Raw genomic sequence first — 18,623 nt, forward strand, 5'->3', positions numbered from 1 at the left:
GCCCGAGCGGCTGGGGCAGCCGGGCCCAGTCCGGGGAGCGGGAGCTGAGCCCGGAGCCATCCCCAAACCCGGGGCCGCTCCCTGGGGCTGCTGTGGCTGCGCTCGGGTCCCCCCGGGCATGCCGAGATCGGCCGGGAATGGTGACGGAGAACCCGAACCCGAACCCGAACCCGAACCCGGCTGTGCCTTCCCTAAGGAGCCGCGGGCAGGGGGTGCCCAGCCCGGCTTGGGGTGGCCGGTGGGGTGGGACCCCCTGGCCGGAGAGGAGAGGCGGGAATAGGCTGGGAATGCCCGCTCGATGTGGGAATGAATGCCCGATGTGGGAATGCTCCCTCCATGTGGGAATGCTCGATGAGGGAATTCCAGGCGCGCACGCAGCCGGGCCTTGGGATGGCTCCCACCTCCCGCTCGGGCCGTGGCAGCCCCAGGTGCCAGTCGGGAGCCCCCGGTCCCCTATTTGGGGTGACCACAGGGTCAGAGCCGACTCCGAGAGCAGGCGGGGGTCCCCTCCCGGGCCGCCGTGGGGGTCCCTCCCGGGCCGCTGTGGGGTCCCCTCCCGGGCAGCCGTGGGGGTCCCTCCCGGGCCGCTGTGGGGGTCCCCTCCCGGCCGCCGTGGGGATCCCTCCCGGGCCGCCGTGGGGATCCCTCCCGGGCCGCCGTGGGGATCCCTCCCGGGCCGCTGTGGGGTCCCCTCCCGGCGCTCGGAGCCTCCCCCCGGGCGGTGCGCAGGGAGCGGGGCTGGCAGGGATGAGGAAATTCCACCCGCCCGGGGCCTGCGCCGCCTGCAGCGCTCCCCGGGGAGCCCGGCCCTGGCAGCGCTGGCACCGCCGGTGTCCCCTGCCCAGCCCTCCCGGCCCCGTGGCCCCCGCCAGGTGACGCTGGGCCCCTTTGGGGTCCCCTCCGGCCCATCCGCCCTCGGGGTGGTGGCACTGGGGTCAGTGGGATGCCGTGGGGGGGGGGGGTCCTGCAGGTTCCAGCCCTTCCCCATCCCCTCTGCGTGTGCGGGGCTGGGTGAGACTCCTTGGCCCTGTCCCCAGCCTCGGCTCCACTCCTGTCCCTTGGTGCCAGCCGGCCCCAGGAGTGTCCCCAAGGTGGGGACGGGCACTGTCCTTGTTCCTGCTGCTTATCCCCGCCGCTGTGTCCCTGCACCCATGGCAGGGGCGCTGCCTTTGGCCCCAGCCCGGTCCCCAGGGGTCCCATCGGGGAGATCGTGGGACTGGATGGGCTCTCACTGCTGGTTCCACCCCACCACAGTGTCCCCATCCCACTGTGACCACCCCACTGCAGTGTTCCCATCCCATCCCATCCCACCCCATTTCCCCCAGCCAGGAGCAGGAATTTCTCTCCCAATGAGGGGGATCCAGGGGTGCAGGAGGGGACCCCGAGGTCCCCACCCCAGGAGGACTCAGCCCCTCTGTCCCTGTCCCCCTGTGTGCCCACAGGACCCCCTAAGACTCCGGGGACAGCAGAGGGTCCTGGGATTCTTCCTGCAGGGGGACAGCCCCCGATATTCTGTGGGGTTGGGGGATGGGTTTGCACCCCGTAAGGCTCTGCACCCCAACATCCTGGGCTCTGCACCCCGAAGGGCCCTGCTCCCTGACATCCTGGGATCTCTGCCTCAATATCCTGGGCTTTGCACCCTGACATCCTGGGATCTGCACCCCAATATCCAGGACTCTGCTCCTCAACACCCCTGGGCTCTGCACCCCAAAAGGCTCTGCTCCCTGACACCCCAAGACTCTGCTCCCCAACAAACCAGATCTCTGTGCCCCAAAGGGCTCTGCACCCCAACACCTCAGGGTTCTGCTCCCTGACGTCCTGGGGTTCTGCACCCCAAAATCCCGGGGCTCTGTTCCCCAATAGCCCAGGCTCTGGCCCTATAACCCAACAGGATCTGCACCCCAAAATCCCGGGGCTCTGGTCCCCAATAGCCAGGCTCTGGTCCCTATAATCCAACAGGATCTGCACCCCAAAATCCCGGGGCTCTGTTCTCCAATATCCCAGGCTCTGGTCCCTATAACCCAACAGGATCTGCACCCCAAAATCCCGGGGCTCTGGTCCCTATAACCCAACAGGATCTGCACCCCGAAATCCCGGGGCTCTGGTCCCTATAACCCAACAGGAACTGCACCCCGAAATCCCGGGGCTCTGGTCCCTATAACCCAACAGGCTCTGCACCCCAATATCCCGAAAGGTTCTGCACACCAAAAACTTTCTGCTCCCCAGCAGCCCGGGGCTCTGCACCCCAACCCCCCGGAGTTTGGAACCCTGAAATCCCAAAGGCTTCTGAACCCCAAAGGGTTCTGCATCTCCACATCCCATAGCTCGGCACCCCAAGGCTTCTGAACCCCAAAATTTCTGTTCCCCTACACGCCAGGGCTCTGCACCCCAAAAGGCTGCGCTCCCCAGCCCCCGGGAGCCGTCACCCCACAGCCCCAGGGCTCCCCTGTCCCGCCGGCCTTTGGGGTCCCGCTCAGCCCCGTTCCCGCCGCGGCCCCGGCCCCGGCTCCGTTTCTGCCGCTTTTGCCCCAAATCTGCGCGGATTCGGCGCGGCCGTGCCCTACTTCTGGGAATTATGGGATTAGGGGAATCTTCCTGCCAGGGAATCGGGAGCGGCTGCTCCGCGGGGGGGACAGGGGACAGCCCTGGGCCCCCTTTGGGGTCTGACCCTGCTGCCACACTGCGGGCTGAGCCCCCGCACCCGCCCGAGTCACCTGGGTGTCCCCAACCCCACGGAGGGTGGGCACAGGGTCCCGCTGGTGCCCAGGTGCTGCTGGGGGACCCTGGGTGTCCCCAACCCCACGGAGGGGGGGCACAGGGTCCTGCTGGTGCCCAGGTGCTGCTGGGGGACCCTGGGTGTCCCCAACCCCACGGAGGGTGGGCACAGGGGTCCGCTGGTGCCCAGGTGCTGCTGGGGGACCCTGGGTGTCCCCAACCCCACGGAGGGTGGGCACAGGGTCCCACTGGTGCCCAGGTGCTGCCACATCCCCCTGGGGACAAGCTGGGGGTCCTGTGTGTCCCCAACCCCATGGAAGGTGGCAGAGGGTCCCAGTGGCACCTGGCTGCTGCCACACACCCCTGGGGATGGTCCTGCATGTCCCCATCCCCATGGAGGGTGACAAGAGGGTCCCAGTGGCACCCAGGCACCCTTGGGACCAGAATGAGGACCCTGTGTGTCCCCAACCCCATGGAAGGTGACCAGAGGGTCCCAGTGGCACCCAGGCTGTACCTCCCCCCTCACCGAGCCCCCCCAAACCCCAGTTTCAGTTTTCTGGCCCCAAGCCCTGCCGGGATTTTGGGATTTCAGGATTTTGGGATTCCTCTCCGTTCGTTGTTCCGCAGGAGCCGCTGGTTTCCATGGCACCCCCGTTCCCTGGGAATGCGCTCAGGGCCCCTCGGGGTGGCACAGCCTGAGTCCCCTTTGTCACCCCCAGCCGCGCCGCTGTGACCCCCCGGTGACCCCCCAGCAGCACAGGTCACCCCAAACCTGGTGGCCGTCCCCTCCCCACCTCGGCTCCGGGGATTTGGGACATGTGGTGGCCTCAGCACCTCCGCCCAGCCGGGTGCCACCACGTGGTGACAGCCGTGGGTGGCATGTGCCTGTGGCTGTCCTGTGCCAGCACCCAGGGGTGACAGGGTTTGGTGACATGTCCATGTGGCACCAGAGATGACAGGGGTGTGGTGACATGTCCCTGTGTCATGGTGCTACGTCCATGTGGTTGTCCTGTGCCAGCACCCAGGGGTGACAGGGGAGTGATGACATATCTGTGTGTCACCAGGGGTGACAGGGGTGTGGTGGCATGTCCCTGTGTGATGGTGACATGTCCCTGTTGTTGTCCCATGCTGGCTCCAAGAGGTGACAGGGTTATGGTAACATGTCCATGTGGCACCAAAGGTGACAGGGCTGTGGTGCCATGTCCATGTGGCACCAGAGGTGGCAGGGTTATGGTGCCATGTCCATGTGGCACCCAGGGGTGACAGTGATCTGGTGCCATGTCCATGTGGCACCCAGGGGTGACAGTGATCTGGTGCCATGTCCATGTGGCACCCAGGGGTGATAGTGCCCTGTCCCTGGTGCTCCCATGCTGAGAGTGTCACCCATACACAGACAGATGTCCCCATGGTGCCACTCTGCTCTCACAGTGCCATTTGGGCCTGGCCAGGCTGTCACTGAGCTGTGTCCCCTCTGTCCCCATGGTGCCATGAGAGCCTGGCCGGGGTGTCACTGAGCTGTGTCCCCTCTGTCCCCATGGTGCCATGAGAGCCTGGCCGGGGTGTCACTGAGCTGTGTCCCCTCTGTCCCCGTGGTGCCGTGAGAGCCTGGCCGGGGTGTCACTGAGCTGTGTCTCCTCTGTCCCCATGGTGCCACTCTGTCCCCGTGGTGCCGTGAGAGCCTGGCTGGGCTGTCACTGAGCTGTGTCCCCCCTGTCCCCATGGTGCCACTCTGCTCTCACAGTACCATGAGGGCCTGGCCAGGTTGTCTCTGAGCTGTGTCCCCCCTGTCCCCATGGTGCCACTCTGTCCCCATGGTGCCATGAGGGCCTGGCTGGGCTGTCTCTGAGCTGTGTCCCCCCTGTCCCCAGGCCCCCCCAGGACATCAGCCTGGAGGAGTTCGATGACGAGGACCTGTCGGAGATCACGGACGACTGCGGCATCGGCCTCAACTACGACTCGGACCACTACGAGAAGGTGCAGGAGCCTGGTGGCCCTCGGGGACACTGGGCACTGTGGGGACACCGGGCTGCCACCACTCACCCACAGCGGTGGCTTTGGTGGCTCTGTGGGCGCTGAGGCAAACGGGACGAGCCGGGGGTCCCTTGTCCCCTTTAGGACGCCCTAGGGAGGACTGGGGACGCTGCCAGCCCTCGGTGGCGGGGAGGGTGGCCCGCGGCTGTCCCCGCGTCCCTGACACGGTGCCACCCGCAGGACTGCCTGGTGCTGGAGCGCGGGGAGCAGCCGCACCCCGTGTGCACCTTCCAGGACGACTTCCAGGAGTTCGAGATGATCGACGACAACGACGACGACGACGACGAGGAAGAGGAGGAGGAGGAAGGCAACGAGCTGGAGGCGCCGCCGTCCCCCTCGGCCTCGCCCATCCCCTCGCCCGCCCTGGAGGAGACGCAGAAGCACCGCCCCACCACCCTCAACCTGACGGCCCCGGGCACCCAGGTGAGGCCGGGCTGGCCGCAGGTGTCCCCTTCCCCCGGGGTCTGTGTCCCCTTCCCCCGGGGTCTGTGTCCCCATCCCCCCCGGGGTCTGTGTCCCCTTCCCCCCCGGGGTCTGTGTCCCCATCCCCCGGGGTCTGTGTCCCCTTCCCCCGGGGTCTGTGTCCCCATCCCCCCCGGGGGTCTGAGTACCTTTCCCCCGGGGTCTGTGTCCCCATCCCCCCCGGGGTCTGTGTCCCCATCCCCCCCGGGGTCTGTGTCCCCATCCCCCGGGGGTCACTGTCCCCTCTGGTCCCGAGGTGACCGTCCCTTCCCCCCTGACGTCACTGTCCCTTCCCTTCCGTGGTCACTGTCCCCATCCCCCCCCGGGATCTGTGTCCCCTCCCCCTCCCCGAGGTCACTGTCCCCTCGCCCTGCGGTCACTGTCCCTTTCCTCCCCCCGGGGTTCTCCGTCCCCGGTGCCCACCCCCACGCCGTGTCCCCCCTTTTGCCGGGCTCGGGGCTCCCCCGGGGGTGTCCCCCCAGCCGTGTCGCCGCAGGGATGTCCCCGTGTCGCGGCGCACGCGCCGCCGCAGTGTGTGGGAAGCGGCGTGCGGAGCGGCTGCAGCCGCCGGCGTTGCCAGGGAACCGCGGGCCCTCGGGAATTTCGGGGCCCCCCCTTTTCCCGGGAGGGCACCGCGCGCTGCCGGCCTGGGGGGGCTCCGGGGGGTGGCGGTCACCGCGAGGGGACAGAGCCCAGGGGTCCTGCCGGGCCGGGTCCCCGCGTGGCTCCGTCATCCCTTGGAGGGGAGGGTGGGGCCCCTGGATCTGCCCCGCCGCGGGGTCCTGGGAGGAGGCGACATCCTGGTCCTCGGGCCCTGTGTCCCTGTCCCCCCTGCAGCCATCCCTGTGTCCCCAAACCCATCCCTGTCTCCACATCCCTGTCCCTGTCCCCTGTCTTTAACCCTTCCACCACCCTTCACCTGTCCTCCCCCATGTCCCTCATCCCTGTCCTCTCCAGCGCCTGTCCCTGTCCCCTCCGTCACCACTCCCACGCCCTCCCATCCCTGTCCCCCCCAAGTATCCGTCCCTGTCCCCCGGCCTTGTCCACCCCAGTCCCCTTCCCATCCTCCCATCCCCACCCCCAGCACCCCTCCCTGTCCCCCCAGCACCCATTCCCATCCCTGTCCCCCAGGGCCTGTCCCCAGGATGTCCCCCCTTCCCTGTCCCCCCATCCCTGTCCCCTCCTGCACCCATTGTCATTGCCCCCACCCGCATTCCCACATCCCCCATTCCCATTCCCGTCTCCCTGTCCCCTCGGTGCCCACCCCAATCCGTGTCAGGGCCACCCCGGCTGGTGCCCGGTGGCCCCGGCCGCGCTCCCTAATCCCCGCTCCCGCCGGGATGGGCCGGGATCTGCCGGGATTAGCGCTGCCCGCGCTTCCCGGCGGGACTAATCCCGCTGCAGCTGCCGGCGCGACATTCCCGAACGTCCCGGGCGTTCCCCACACCCCTGCGGGGTGGGGCCGTGCTCCCGGGGTCCCACACGGGTGTCCCTCGGTCAGCGCCGCTGCTGGGTTTGTCCCCGGGGTGGGCACCGTGCCAGCCGTGCCGTGCCGTGCCGTGCCCGGCCCCTGGCGCGCGTCTGGCCGGGCGGGGGATGCAGGGATGCGGCGGCCCTAATCCGGATAAACCCACGCACGTGGCGTGGGGGCTGCCAGGCACCTCCGAGCCCTCCCTGCGACACCCCCGGGGGCTGCCTCCCATCCCCACCCCCAGCACCCTCCCGTACCGCCATCCCTGTCCCTCCAGCACCCATTCCCATCCCTGTCCCCCCAGCACCCATTCCCATCCCTGTCCCTCCAGCACCCATTCCCATCCCTGTCCCCTCCTGCGCCCATCCCTGTCCCCCCAAGCACCCATTCCTATTCCTGTCCCCCAAGTGCCCATCCCCCGGGATGTCCCCCCATCCCTGTCCCCTCCTGCGCCCATTCCCATCCCTGTCCCCTCAGGGCCCATCCCCAGGGATGTCCCCCCATCCCTGTCCCCTCCTGAGCCCATTCCCATCCCTGTCCCCTCAGGGCCCATCCCCGGGGATGTCCCCCCATTCTTGTCCCCCCGAGCACCCATTCCCACCCCGTCCCCCCGTCCCCATCCCCAGGGATGTCCCCCCATCCCTGTCCCCTCCTGCACCAATCCCTGTCCCCTCTGCCACCTGTCCCTCCTGCACCCATCCCTGTCCCCTCCTGCACCCATTCCTATTCCTGTCCCCTCCTGCACCCATCCCTGTCCCCTCCTGCGCCCATTCCCATCCCTGTCCCTCCAGGGCCCATCCCCCGGGATGTCCCCCCGAGCACCCATCCCTGTCCCCTCCTGCGCCCATTCCTATTCCTGTCCCCCAAGTGTCCATCCCCCGGGATGTCCCCCCATCCCTGTCCCCTCCAGCACCCATTCCCATCCCTGTCCCCGCTAGGACCCATTCCCACATCCCCCACACCCCCCATTCCTACACCCCCCATTCCCACACCCCCCATATCCCCCATTCCCACGTCCCCCACATCCCCGTCCCCCGGTCCCACCCCCCAGCCCGGTGTCCCCCCGGAGTCCCCGAGCGCTCCCCGGGGGCGGGGGGCCCTCCCTGAGCCCCCCCGGCTCCGCTGTCCCCGCAGGATTCCCTGAACAACAACGGCGGCTTCGCCCCGCCCGCGCCGCGCCCCAGCTGGCAGGACGCGCTGCTGCACTCCTCCTCCTCCTCCTCTTCCTCACACACCGGTGAGCGCGGGTGACAGCGGGGCCGTGACAGCGGGGTGTGACAGCGGGGTGTGACAGCGGGGCGTGACAGCGGGGTGTGACAGCTGGGCCGTGACAGTGGGCCGTGACAGCGGGGTGTGACAGTAGGGTGTGACAGTGGCAGAGTGACAGTGGGGCTGTGACAGTGGGGCCGTGACAGCGGGGTGTGACAGTGGGGCCGTGACAGCGGAGTGTGACAGTGGCAGAGTGGCAGTGGGGGTGTGACAGTGGCAGAGTGACAGTGGGGCTGTGACAGTGGTGGGGTGACAGCAGGGCTGTGACAGTGGGGCTGTGACAGCGGGGCCTTGACAGCGGGGCCGTGGCAGCGGGGCTGTGATAGCGGGGCTGTGCCAATGCAGCTGTGACATTTGGGCTGTGACAGTGGGGCTGTGACAGCTGGCATGTGCCAGTGGGGCTGTGACAATGGGACTGTGACAATGCAGGTGTGACAGTGGGGCTGTGACAGTGGGGCTGTGCCAATGCAAGTGTGACAATGGGGCTGTGACAATGCAGGTGTGCCAGTGGGGCTGTGCCAGTGAGGATGTGACAGTGCAGGTGTGACATTTGGGCTGTGACAGTGGGGCTGTGATAGCCGGCATGTGCCAGTGGGGCTGTGACAATGGGACTGTGACAATGCAGGTGTGACAGTGGGGCTGTGACAGTGGGGCTGTGCCAATGCAAGTGTGACAATGGGGCTGTGACAATGCAGGTGTGCCAGTGGGGCTGTGCCAGTGAGGATGTGACAATGCAGGTGTGACATTTGGGCTGTGACAGTGGGGCTGTGCCAATGCGGCTGTGACAGTGCAGGTGTGCCAACGCGGGTGTGACAATGAGGCTGTGCCAACAAGGGTGTGACAGTGCAGGTGTGACATTTGGGCTGTGCCAGTGGGGCTGTGACAATGGGCTGTGCCAGTGGGGCTGTGCCAAGGTGGGTGTGACAGTGCAGGCGTGCCAATGCGGGTGTGACAATGGGGCTGTGCCAGTGGGGCTGTGCCAAGGCGGGTGTGCTGCCGGCTCCCGCAGCGGCCCTGCGGGGTGACGCCGGCTCCGTGTCGCCCTCCCTGCAGGACACTCGTCCCCCCACGCCTGCATCCTGGACGGACCCTGCCTGGAGAGCCCGCCGGGCCCCGGGGGGGCTCCCCCCTCGCTGCCGCCCTCCCCCCTGGACTCGCAAGGCAACAGCCCCGAGTCCCTGGCACATGGTAACCCATCGCCCCCGAGAGCCGCGCCCGATTTTAACATGAACCTCATCTCCGCTGCGCTCCGAGCTCCGCTCTCCCCGCCGCGCCCCCGCCAGCAGCCCCCGCCTCACCCCTGTCTCTCTCCAACAGGGCCCGCGGCTCCCCCCGGCGCCCCCGAGGCCGCCCCCCCGCCCCAGGCCGCCCCCCAGGCCCCCACGCAGCCCCAGGGCGGCGGCAGCCCGGGGTCCCCCGCCCGCAGCCGCAGCCGCAGCCGCGGCCCCCCCGGCCGGAGCGGGACGGGGCTCCCGCGGAGCCGCTCAGCTCCGACGGGGAGGGCGCCCAGTCCGGCCGGGCCGCCAGCGTGCGCGGCCACCCCTCGGGCTCCTCGGAGACCACCTCGCCCTCCTCGGACCCGGGCATCGAGGCCGACCTCACGAGCCGCACGGCCAAGCCCTTCCTGCCCGGCGGGCGGCGCGGGGACGAGCTGAGCTCGCCCGGCTCTGACTCGGACGTGGACGGGGAGCTCGAGGCGGCTTTCGCCGGCGGGCGCCTGGTCAGCAACATGATCTCGTCCATCTCGGAGACCGAGCTGGACCTCAGCAGCGACAGCAGCAGCGGCCGCTCGTCCCACCTGACCAACTCCATCGAGGAGGCCAGCTCGCCCGGCTCCGAGGGCGAGCTGGAGCCCGAGCTGGAGGCGCCCGGCCTGCTGGGCATCAAGGACTCGCTGCTGCTGGACAAGGGCAAGGAGGAGGAGGAGGAGCCGGCCGAGAGGGGCCCGCCGGAGCGCGGCGTGCTCAGGAGGGAGAGCCTGGCCGAGCTGAAGATGGACGCCTACTACGACAGCCTGGACCCGGCCGACGGCCCCGCGCCCGAGGGCCAGACCGACGTGTCCAGCGCCAGCCCCCTGGACCTGAAGATCGACCCCGACCACAGCCTGGAGAGCATCCGCCGCTCCTTCTACCTGCCCGTGGGGCCCAAGCTGATGCCCGAGGCGGACGAAGAGGACAACAGCGAGTACGACTCCGACTCGGAGTCGGAGCCCGACCTGAGCGAGGACTCGGACTCGCCGTGGCTGCTCAGCAACCTGGTGAACAAGATGATCTCGGAGGGCTCGTACCCCATCAAGTGCCCGGACGAGTGCTTCCAGAACAGCCACTCGCTGTGCGACACCATCTCGCCCGCCTCCGACCTGGAGCCCGAGATCCTGAGCGAGGCGCTGGACGAGGAGCCGGCCCCGCGGGACTCGCCGGCGGCGCTGGCGGACGCGGCGGCGGCGGGGACGCGGTGCCAGCGCGGTGCCATCGAGCTGGTGGACATGGAGACGCTGCGCAGCTCCCTGGCCGAGGCCGAGCACGCGGCCGCCGAGCCGCCGCCGGAGCCGCCGGCCGAGGAGCCGGGGCCCTTCCTCTTCCTCAGCAACCCCACCAACGACACCATCGCGCCCGTCTGCCCCGGCCGCCCCGTCGCCCTCGGCCGCCTGGACGCCTCCGAGGTCCTGGCCACCCTGGGCTGCCGCCCGGCGCCGCTGCCGCGGGCGTCCCCCGGCGCCGAGCCCCCCGTCCCCGGCGGAGATCGCCGCCCCGCCAGCCCCCGGCGCTGGGCCCTCGACGGGGACCTGGACTCGGGCGTGCTGGAGGCCGACTCCATGATCGACGACGTCCGGTTAGCGCCCGACGCCGACCCCGCCGCGCTGGACGTGTCCACGGCCAAGACCAACCGCGGCTTCGCCATGGCCCTGGAGGAGGCCGAGCCGCCCTTGGTGGCCCCGCGCCGGGGCAGCCCCGCCGGGGAGGCGCCGGTGCCGCCGGAGCCGCCGGCGCTGGACGAGTCGCTGGCCTACGACTCGGTCAAGTACACGCTGGTGGTGGACGAGCACACGCAGCTGGAGCTGGTCAGCCTGCGGCGCTGCACGTCCGTGCTCAGCGACGACAGCGACATCCTGAGGGCTTGCGACGACGAGGTGGCCTTTGGGGACGGGCTGGTGGCCCCCGACGCGCGCAGCTCCTCCGAGGACTCGTCCCCCGAGGCCGACCTGCAGTTCTCCAAGAAGTTCCTCAACGTCTTCGTCAACAGCACCTCGCGCTCCTCCAGTAAGTGGCGGTGTCACCTTGCGACGTGTCGTGACATGTCACGGTGGCCTGGGCTGGTCTGGGTGACCTCGGTGCACCGGCTGCCCTCCCTGTCCTGCCCCAGCCATTGCCGTGTACCTTGTTGTGGCATGTCGCAGGATGTCACGATATGTCACGGGATGTCGTGACATGTTGTGCCGTGCTGTCCTGGCTCCCCTCACACCAGCTGCCCTCCCTGTGCTGTCCTTGGCACCATTCCCATCCACCATGTCATGTCACGATACGTCTGGGATGTCACGGCATGTCGTGACATGTCACGGGAGACGGGGCAGGCTCAGTGACCACAGGGGTCCCGGCCCTGCTCTGCTGGGCAGGGCCCCCGTGGGACCCCCAGGAGGGTTCTGACCCCACGAGTGCCCCTCAGGGACATGGGCGGGGGTGTCCCGTGGGGGTGGCAGCTGTCCCGTGTCCCCGTGATGGTGGCTGCTGCCCCCTGTCCCCATGGGGGCGGCTGCTGTCCCATGTCCCCATGGGGGTGGCAGCTGTCCCCCTGTCCCCATGGGGGTGGCAGCTGTCCCCTGTCCCCATGGGGGTGGCTGCTGTCCCCATGTCCCCATGGGGGCGGCTGCTGTCCTGTATCCCCATGGGGGTGATGCTGTCCCCTGTCCCCGTGGGGGTGCAGCTGTCCCCTGTCCCTGTGGGGGTGGCTGCTGTCCCCTGTCCCCGTGGGGGTGGCAGCTGTCCCCGTGTCCCTGGCATGGCTGTCCCTGCAGGCACAGAGTCCTTTGGGCTGTTCTCGTGCATGGTGAACGGCGAGGAGCGGGAGCAGACCCACCGCGCCGTCTTCAGGTGAGCCCACCCAGGTGACACCCGAGGGACCCCCAGGATCCCACAGTGCCACCCCAGGGCCCCTGCCCGCTGCCAGGGGGCTGTCCCTGGGCTCTGGCGGCGTCGTGTCCCCCAGGGCAGGCACCCCACAGCTGCCACAGGGGTGTGGGTTTGGGGGTGACCACAGCATCGGGGTGGGGGCTGAGCATGGGGGGTGGGGAGGTGGTGAGGGGGGCAGGGCTGGGGGTTTTGGGGGTGCCCAGGAGGGGCAGAGCTTGGGGTTTGGGGGTGCCCGGGGGAGGCAGGAGGTGTGGGTCTGGTTTGGGGGTGCCCAGGGGTTCAGGGGTGTGGGTCTGGGTTTGGGGGTGCCCAGGGGGGAAGGGGTGTGGGTCAGGGTTTGGGGGTGCCCAGGGGGTAGGGTGTGGGTCTGGGTTTGGGGGTGCCCGGGGGAGGCGGGGAAGGGTTGTGGGTCGGGTTTGGGGGTGCCCAGGGGGGCAGGGGTGTGGGTCTGGGTTTGGGGGGTGGTCCAGGGGGGAAGGGGTGTGGGTCTGGGTTTGGGGGTGCCCTGGGGGTCAGGGGTGTGGGTCTGGGTTTGGGGGTGCCCAGGGGGGAAGGGGTGTGGGTCTGGGTTTGGGGGTGCCCAGGGTGGGAAGGGGTGTGGGTCTGGGTTTGGGGGTGCCCGGGGGGGAAGGGGTGTGGGTCTGGGTTTGGGGGTGCCCGGGGGGGCAGGGCTGTGGGTCTGGGTTTGGGGGTGCCCAGGGTGGGAAGGGGTGTGGGTCTGGGTTTGGGGTTGCCCAGGGGTTCAGGGGTGTAGCAGGGTGGATTTTTGGTGAATGGCTGAGGGGAGTGGCTTTGGGGGCAGTGAGAAGATGAGTGGAGTGGATTTGGGGGTGACCACGAGGTCAGGGCAGTGAATTTGGGGGTGATGGTGACCTCAGGGATGCAGACCCATGGCTTTGGGCTGGGCAGGAGCTCAGGGCAGTGAGTTTGGGCTCACCAGGAGCTCAGGGCAGTGAGTTTGGGCTCACAGGAGCTCAGGGCAGTGAGTTTGGGCTGGGCAGGAGCTCAGGGCAGTGAGTTTGGGCTCACAGGAGCTCAGGGCAGTGAGTTTGGGCTGGGCAGGAGCTCAGGGCAGTGAGTTTGGGCTGGGCAGGAGCTCAGGGCAGTGAGTCTGGGCTCACAGGAGCTCAGGGCAGTGAGTTTGGGCTCACAGGAGCTCAGGGCAGTGAGTTTGGGCTGGGCAGGAGCTCAGGGCAGTGAGTTTGGGCTCACAGGAGCTCAGGGCAGTGAGTTTGGGCTCACCCCGAGCCCTGGTCAGTGGTTTTCGGGCTCACCCCGAGCCCTGGTCAGTGGTTTCAGGGCTGCCCTTGTCCCCCCGCCGTGCCCCCCGTGTCCCCCCAGGTTCATCCCGCGGCACGAGGACGAGCTGGAGCTGGATGTGGACGATCCCATCCTGGTGGAGCTGGAGGAGGACGATTACTGGTACCGCGGCTACAACATGCGCACGGGCGAGCGCGGCATCTTCCCCGCCTTCTACGCGCACGAGGTGGTGGGGACGGCCCGCGAGGCCGCCGGTACGAGCGGGGACACCGGGGCTGGGCCGGGGGGACCGGGGGGAGCCGGGGGGAACCGGGGGGAACCGGGGGGAGCCGGCTCCGCTCCCGAACCGCTGCCCTTTGCCATCAGGGATAAAAGGGTTCGGGGTGTGCCCGGGCTTGGTCTCGCTGCTTTATTACAGCCATTCCTCTTTCTCGGGATTTATTTTTCCGGATTTATTTTTCCATGTTTATTTTCCCATATTTATTTTTCTATATTTATTTCTATATTTATTTTCCTATATTTATTTCCCTATTTTTCTCTATATTTACTTCTTTATTTATTTCTATATTTCTTTATTTATTTCTTTCATTTCCATATTTATTTTCCTATATCGTTTTTCTTTCCATATTGATTTTTCTAGATATATTTTTTTATATTTATTTCTTGATTTATTTTTATTATTTCCAGATTTATTTTCTATATTGATTTTCTTTCTATATTTATGTTTCTATATTTATTTTTCTATATTTATTTCAATATTTATTTCAATATTTATCTATATATTTATTTCGATATTTATTTCTATTATTTCCATATTTCTTATACTATATTGATATTTCTATATTTATTTTTATATATTTGTTTTTCTAAATTTATTTCTATATTTATCTCTATATTTCTAATTTTTTCATATTTATTTTCGATTTTGATTTTTTCTATATTGATTTTCTAGATATTTAATTCTATATTTATTTCTATATTTATTTTTATTATTTCTAGATTTATGTTTCTTCTGTATTTATTTTTCTGTATTTATCTATGTATTAAGTTCTATATTGTAGTCTATAATTGTCATTGTTTTTCTAGAGTTATGTTCGTTCTATATTTATTTTTATATATATATTCCTATAGTTATTTCTATATATAATATATAGATTATTCCTAGATTTATTTATATTATTCCTATATTATTTCTATATTATTCTATATTTATTTCTATTTTATCTCTATATTATTTCTATTATATTGTTTATTTGTATTTATTTCTATTGTCTATTATGATTCTATTCTATGTCGATTTCTATTTCTATTCTATTCTGTTCTATTTCTATTTCTATTTCTATTTCTATTTCTATTTCTATTTCTATTTATTTTTATTTTTATTTTTATTTATTTTTCAATTTATATTTATTTCTATTTCTATTTATTTCTATTTATTTTTCTCTATAGTTTTTCTTTCTATATTGATTTTTTCTTTATTGACCTTCTCCATTAACTTTATTTATTCTATATCACCTGGTGCATTATTTATCAATTTATCATTTATCATTTATCATTTATCATTTATCATTTATCATTTATCATTTATTATTTATTTCTATAGAACATATCACTTCTCTATGATTTCCACTGCATTGAGGAGGATTTTACACATTTAAAATTCCTTGATTTCTTTTCCACGCTCTGGGAATTGCTGAGTTTGGAGGTGCAGGAGTGAAAGTTGGATTTGGGCTGTGGGGGTGGCATTTGGGCACTTCCAGGGTTGGGGCTGTTTTATCACAGCGAGGGAAAAACATTGGGGGAAAAACACAAATTATCTGTGGGGTTTTTAATGTTTTTCATCACAGAGAAAGTTTTAGGTTATTTTCAATAATTTCAGTTATTACACAAGTTCTATCCCAAGTTTGAGATATTTTCAATGATTTTAATTATTACACAAGTTATATAAAAAATTTTGGTTATTTTCACAAGTTGTATCCCAACTTTTGGTTATTTTCACAAATTTCAGTATTACACAAGTTATGTCACAAGTTTTGGTTATTTCACAGTTTTAGTTATACCCACAAACTTTAGTTATTACACAAGTTCTATCCCAAGTTTGGGTATTTTCAATAATTTTAATTATTACACAAGTTCTATCCCAATTTTGGTTATTTTCACAAGTTCTATCCCAAGTTTGGGTTATTTTCACAAATTTCAGTAATTACACAAGTTCTATCACAAGTTTTGGTTGTTTTCACAGATTTTAGGTGTTACACAAGTTCTAACCCAAGTTTGAGATATTTTCAATGATTTTAATTATTACACAAGTTATATAAAAAATTTTGGTTATTTTCACAAATTTCAGTAATTGCACAAGTGATATCACAAGTTTTAGTTATTTTCACAAGTTTTAGTTATACCACAAACTTTAGTTATTACACAAGTTCTATCCCAAGTTTGGGTTATTTTCAATAATTTTAATTATTACACAAGTTCTATCACAATTTTTGGTTATTTTCACAAGTTCTATCCCAAGTTTGGGTTATTTTCACAGATTTCAGTTATTTACACAAGTGATATCACAAGTTTTGGTTATTTTCACAAGTTTGGGTTATTACTCAAGTTCTATCCCAAGTTTGAGTTATTTTCAATAATTTCAGTTATTACACGAGTTCTATCTCAAGTTTTGGTTATTTTCACAAACTTTAGTGCTGTGCCAGCTCTGCCCCCCAGCTCGGGCAGGCCCTTGGCACACTGGGCGGGGCCAGAGGGGCAGCGAGGCTGGAGAGGGGCTGGGAGCACAAACCCTGCGAGGAGCCCCTGGGGGAGCTGGGGGTGCTCAGCCTGCAGCAAAGGAGACTCAGGGCTGCCCCCAGCCCTCCCTGCACTCCTGAAAGGTGCCTGTGCCCAGCTGGGCTGGGCTCTGTCTCCAGCAGCACTGACACAGCCAGAGCTCACAGCCCCGAGCTGGGCCAGGGCAAATCCAGGCTGGAGAGCAGGAAAAAGCTTTTCCAGCCAGGGGGAGAAAGTTCTGCCATGGCTGCCTGGGGAGGGGGTGCAGTGCCCATCCCTGGGGGTGTTTGACCAGCCTGGATGTGGCACTGGGTGCCAGGCTCTGGCCGAGCCCTTGGGCTGGCCTGGACTCTGTGACACTGAAGGTCTCTCCCAACCCAGGGATTGTGTGAATTCTGTGTGATTGTGTGTGATTCCATGTGATGTGTGATCTGTGAGTTGTGTGATTCTGTGAGTTGATCTGTGATTGACTGTGTGATTGTGTGAATCCTGTGTGAATTCTGTGTGATTGTGTGTGATTCCATGTGATTGTGTGAATTCTGTGAGATTGTGTGTGATTCCGTGAGATTGATTCTGTGATTGACTGTGTGATCCTGTGTGATTGTGTGGTTCTGTGATTCTGCGTGATTCCATTATCGTGTGATTCTGTGACTGTGTGTGATTGACTGTGTGATTCTGTATGATTGTGATTCCCTGGTTCCCTGATTGTGTGATTCCCTGAATCTGTGATTCTGTGGTTCCCTGGTTCTGTGATTCTGTGATCCCATGATTCCCTGACTGTGTGATTCCCTGATTGTGTGATTGTGTGTGATTGTGTGTGATTGTGTGTGATTGTTGATTGTGTGACTGTGTGTGATTGTGTGAGATCCTGTGTGATCCTGTGTGATTGATTGTGTGATTCCGTATGATTCTGTGTGATTCCATGATTCCCTGACTGTGTCATTCTGTGACTGTGAGTGATTGAGTGATTCTCTGTGATTCCATGATTCCCCAATTCCGTGATCATGTGATTCCCTGACTGTGTGATTCTGTGATTCTGTGATTCTGTGACTGTGTGTGATTGTGTGCGATCCTCTGTGATCCTGTGTGATTGATTGTGTGGCTCTGTACGATTCTGTATGATTGTTTGATTGTGTGATTCTGTGATTCCCTGATTGTGTGGGATTCTGTGATTCCATGATTCCCTGATTCTGTGATTCCCTGATTGTGTGTGATTCTGTGATTCCATGATTCCCTGATTGTGTGTTTCTGTGACTGTCTGTGATCCTGTGTGATTGATTGTGTGATTCCGTACGATTCTGTATGATTGTTTGATTGTGTGATTCCACGATTCCCTGATTGTGTGATTCTGTGATTCCATGATTCCCTGATTGTGTGATTCTCTGTGATCCCGTATTGTCTGATTCCCTGTGATTGTGTGATTCCACGATTCCATGATCCCGTGATTTTGTCATCCTCTGTGATCCTGTGATTCTCTGATTGCGTGATTCTGTGTGATTCCATGATCCCATGATCTTGTGATCCTGAGATTCCATGATTGTGTGATTCCCTGATTATGTGTGATTCTGTGATTCCGTGATTCACCGATTCTGTGATTCCCTGACCGTGTGACTGTGAGTGATTGTGTGTGATCCTGTGTGATCCTGTGTGATTGATTGTGAAATCCGTATGATTCTGTGTGATTGTGTGATTCCATGATTCCCTGACTGTGGGATTCGGTGACTGTGAGTGATTCTCTGTGATTCCATGATTCCCCAATTCCGTGATCATGTGATTCCCTGACTGTGTGATTCTGTGACTGTGTGTGATTGTGTGATTCCATGATTCCCTGACTGTGGGATTCTGTGATTCTGTGTGATTGTGTGATTCCATGATTCCCTGATTGTGTCATTCTGTGATTGTGTGTGATTCCATGATTCCTCAATTCCGTGATTGTGTGATTCCCTGATTCTGTGTGGTTCTGTGATTCCATGATCCTGTGATCATCCTGAGATTCCATGACTCCCTAATTCTGTGTGATTCTGATTGTGTGATTCCGTGATTCCCTGACTCTGTGATTCTGATTGTGTGATTCCCTGATTGTGTGCGATTCCCTGAGTTTGTGAGTGTGTGATTCTGTGACTGTGTGATTGTGTGATTCCATGATTCCCTGATTCTGATTGTGTGATTCCCTGATTGTGTGACGGTGCGATTCCCTGATTCTGTGTCAGTGTGATTCCGTGTGATTCCCCAATTCCGTGACGGTGTGATTCCATGTGATTCCCCGATTCCCTGACATTCCCAACTCCGTGTCGGTGTGATTCCCTGTGATTCCCTGATTCCCCAATTCCGTGTCGGTGTGATTCCCCATGTGATTCCCTGACATTCCCCAACTCCGTGTCGGTGTGATTCCATGTGATTCCCTGTGATTCCATGTGATTCCCTGACATTCCCTGTGATTCCATGTGATTCCCTGTGATTCCATGTGACTCCCTGACATTCCCCCAATTCCGTGTCAGTGTGATTCCATGTGG

General features: G+C 60.5%; 1 protein-coding gene across 1 annotated transcript in view; it reads left to right on the forward strand.

The window, feature by feature from the left end:
* Window positions 1–747: 747 nt before the first annotated feature.
* The window catches only part of MAPK8IP2 (mitogen-activated protein kinase 8 interacting protein 2), a 20,526-nt gene continuing 2,650 nt past the window's right edge, over window positions 748–18,623 (forward strand). Inside the window, exons 1-8 of the mRNA XM_050985221.1 lie at window positions 748–872; window positions 4,584–4,689; window positions 4,927–5,169; window positions 7,814–7,916; window positions 9,002–9,324; window positions 9,375–11,208; window positions 11,961–12,036; window positions 13,417–13,589. Coding sequence (XP_050841178.1) covers window positions 748–872; window positions 4,584–4,689; window positions 4,927–5,169; window positions 7,814–7,916; window positions 9,002–9,324; window positions 9,375–11,208; window positions 11,961–12,036; window positions 13,417–13,589 — 2,983 coding nt within the window. The remainder of the gene's footprint in view (window positions 873–4,583; window positions 4,690–4,926; window positions 5,170–7,813; window positions 7,917–9,001; window positions 9,325–9,374; window positions 11,209–11,960; window positions 12,037–13,416; window positions 13,590–18,623) is intronic.

Source organism: Serinus canaria, chromosome 1A, assembly GCF_022539315.1.
Source record: "Serinus canaria isolate serCan28SL12 chromosome 1A, serCan2020, whole genome shotgun sequence".
Taxonomy (NCBI): domain Eukaryota; kingdom Metazoa; phylum Chordata; class Aves; order Passeriformes; family Fringillidae; genus Serinus; species Serinus canaria.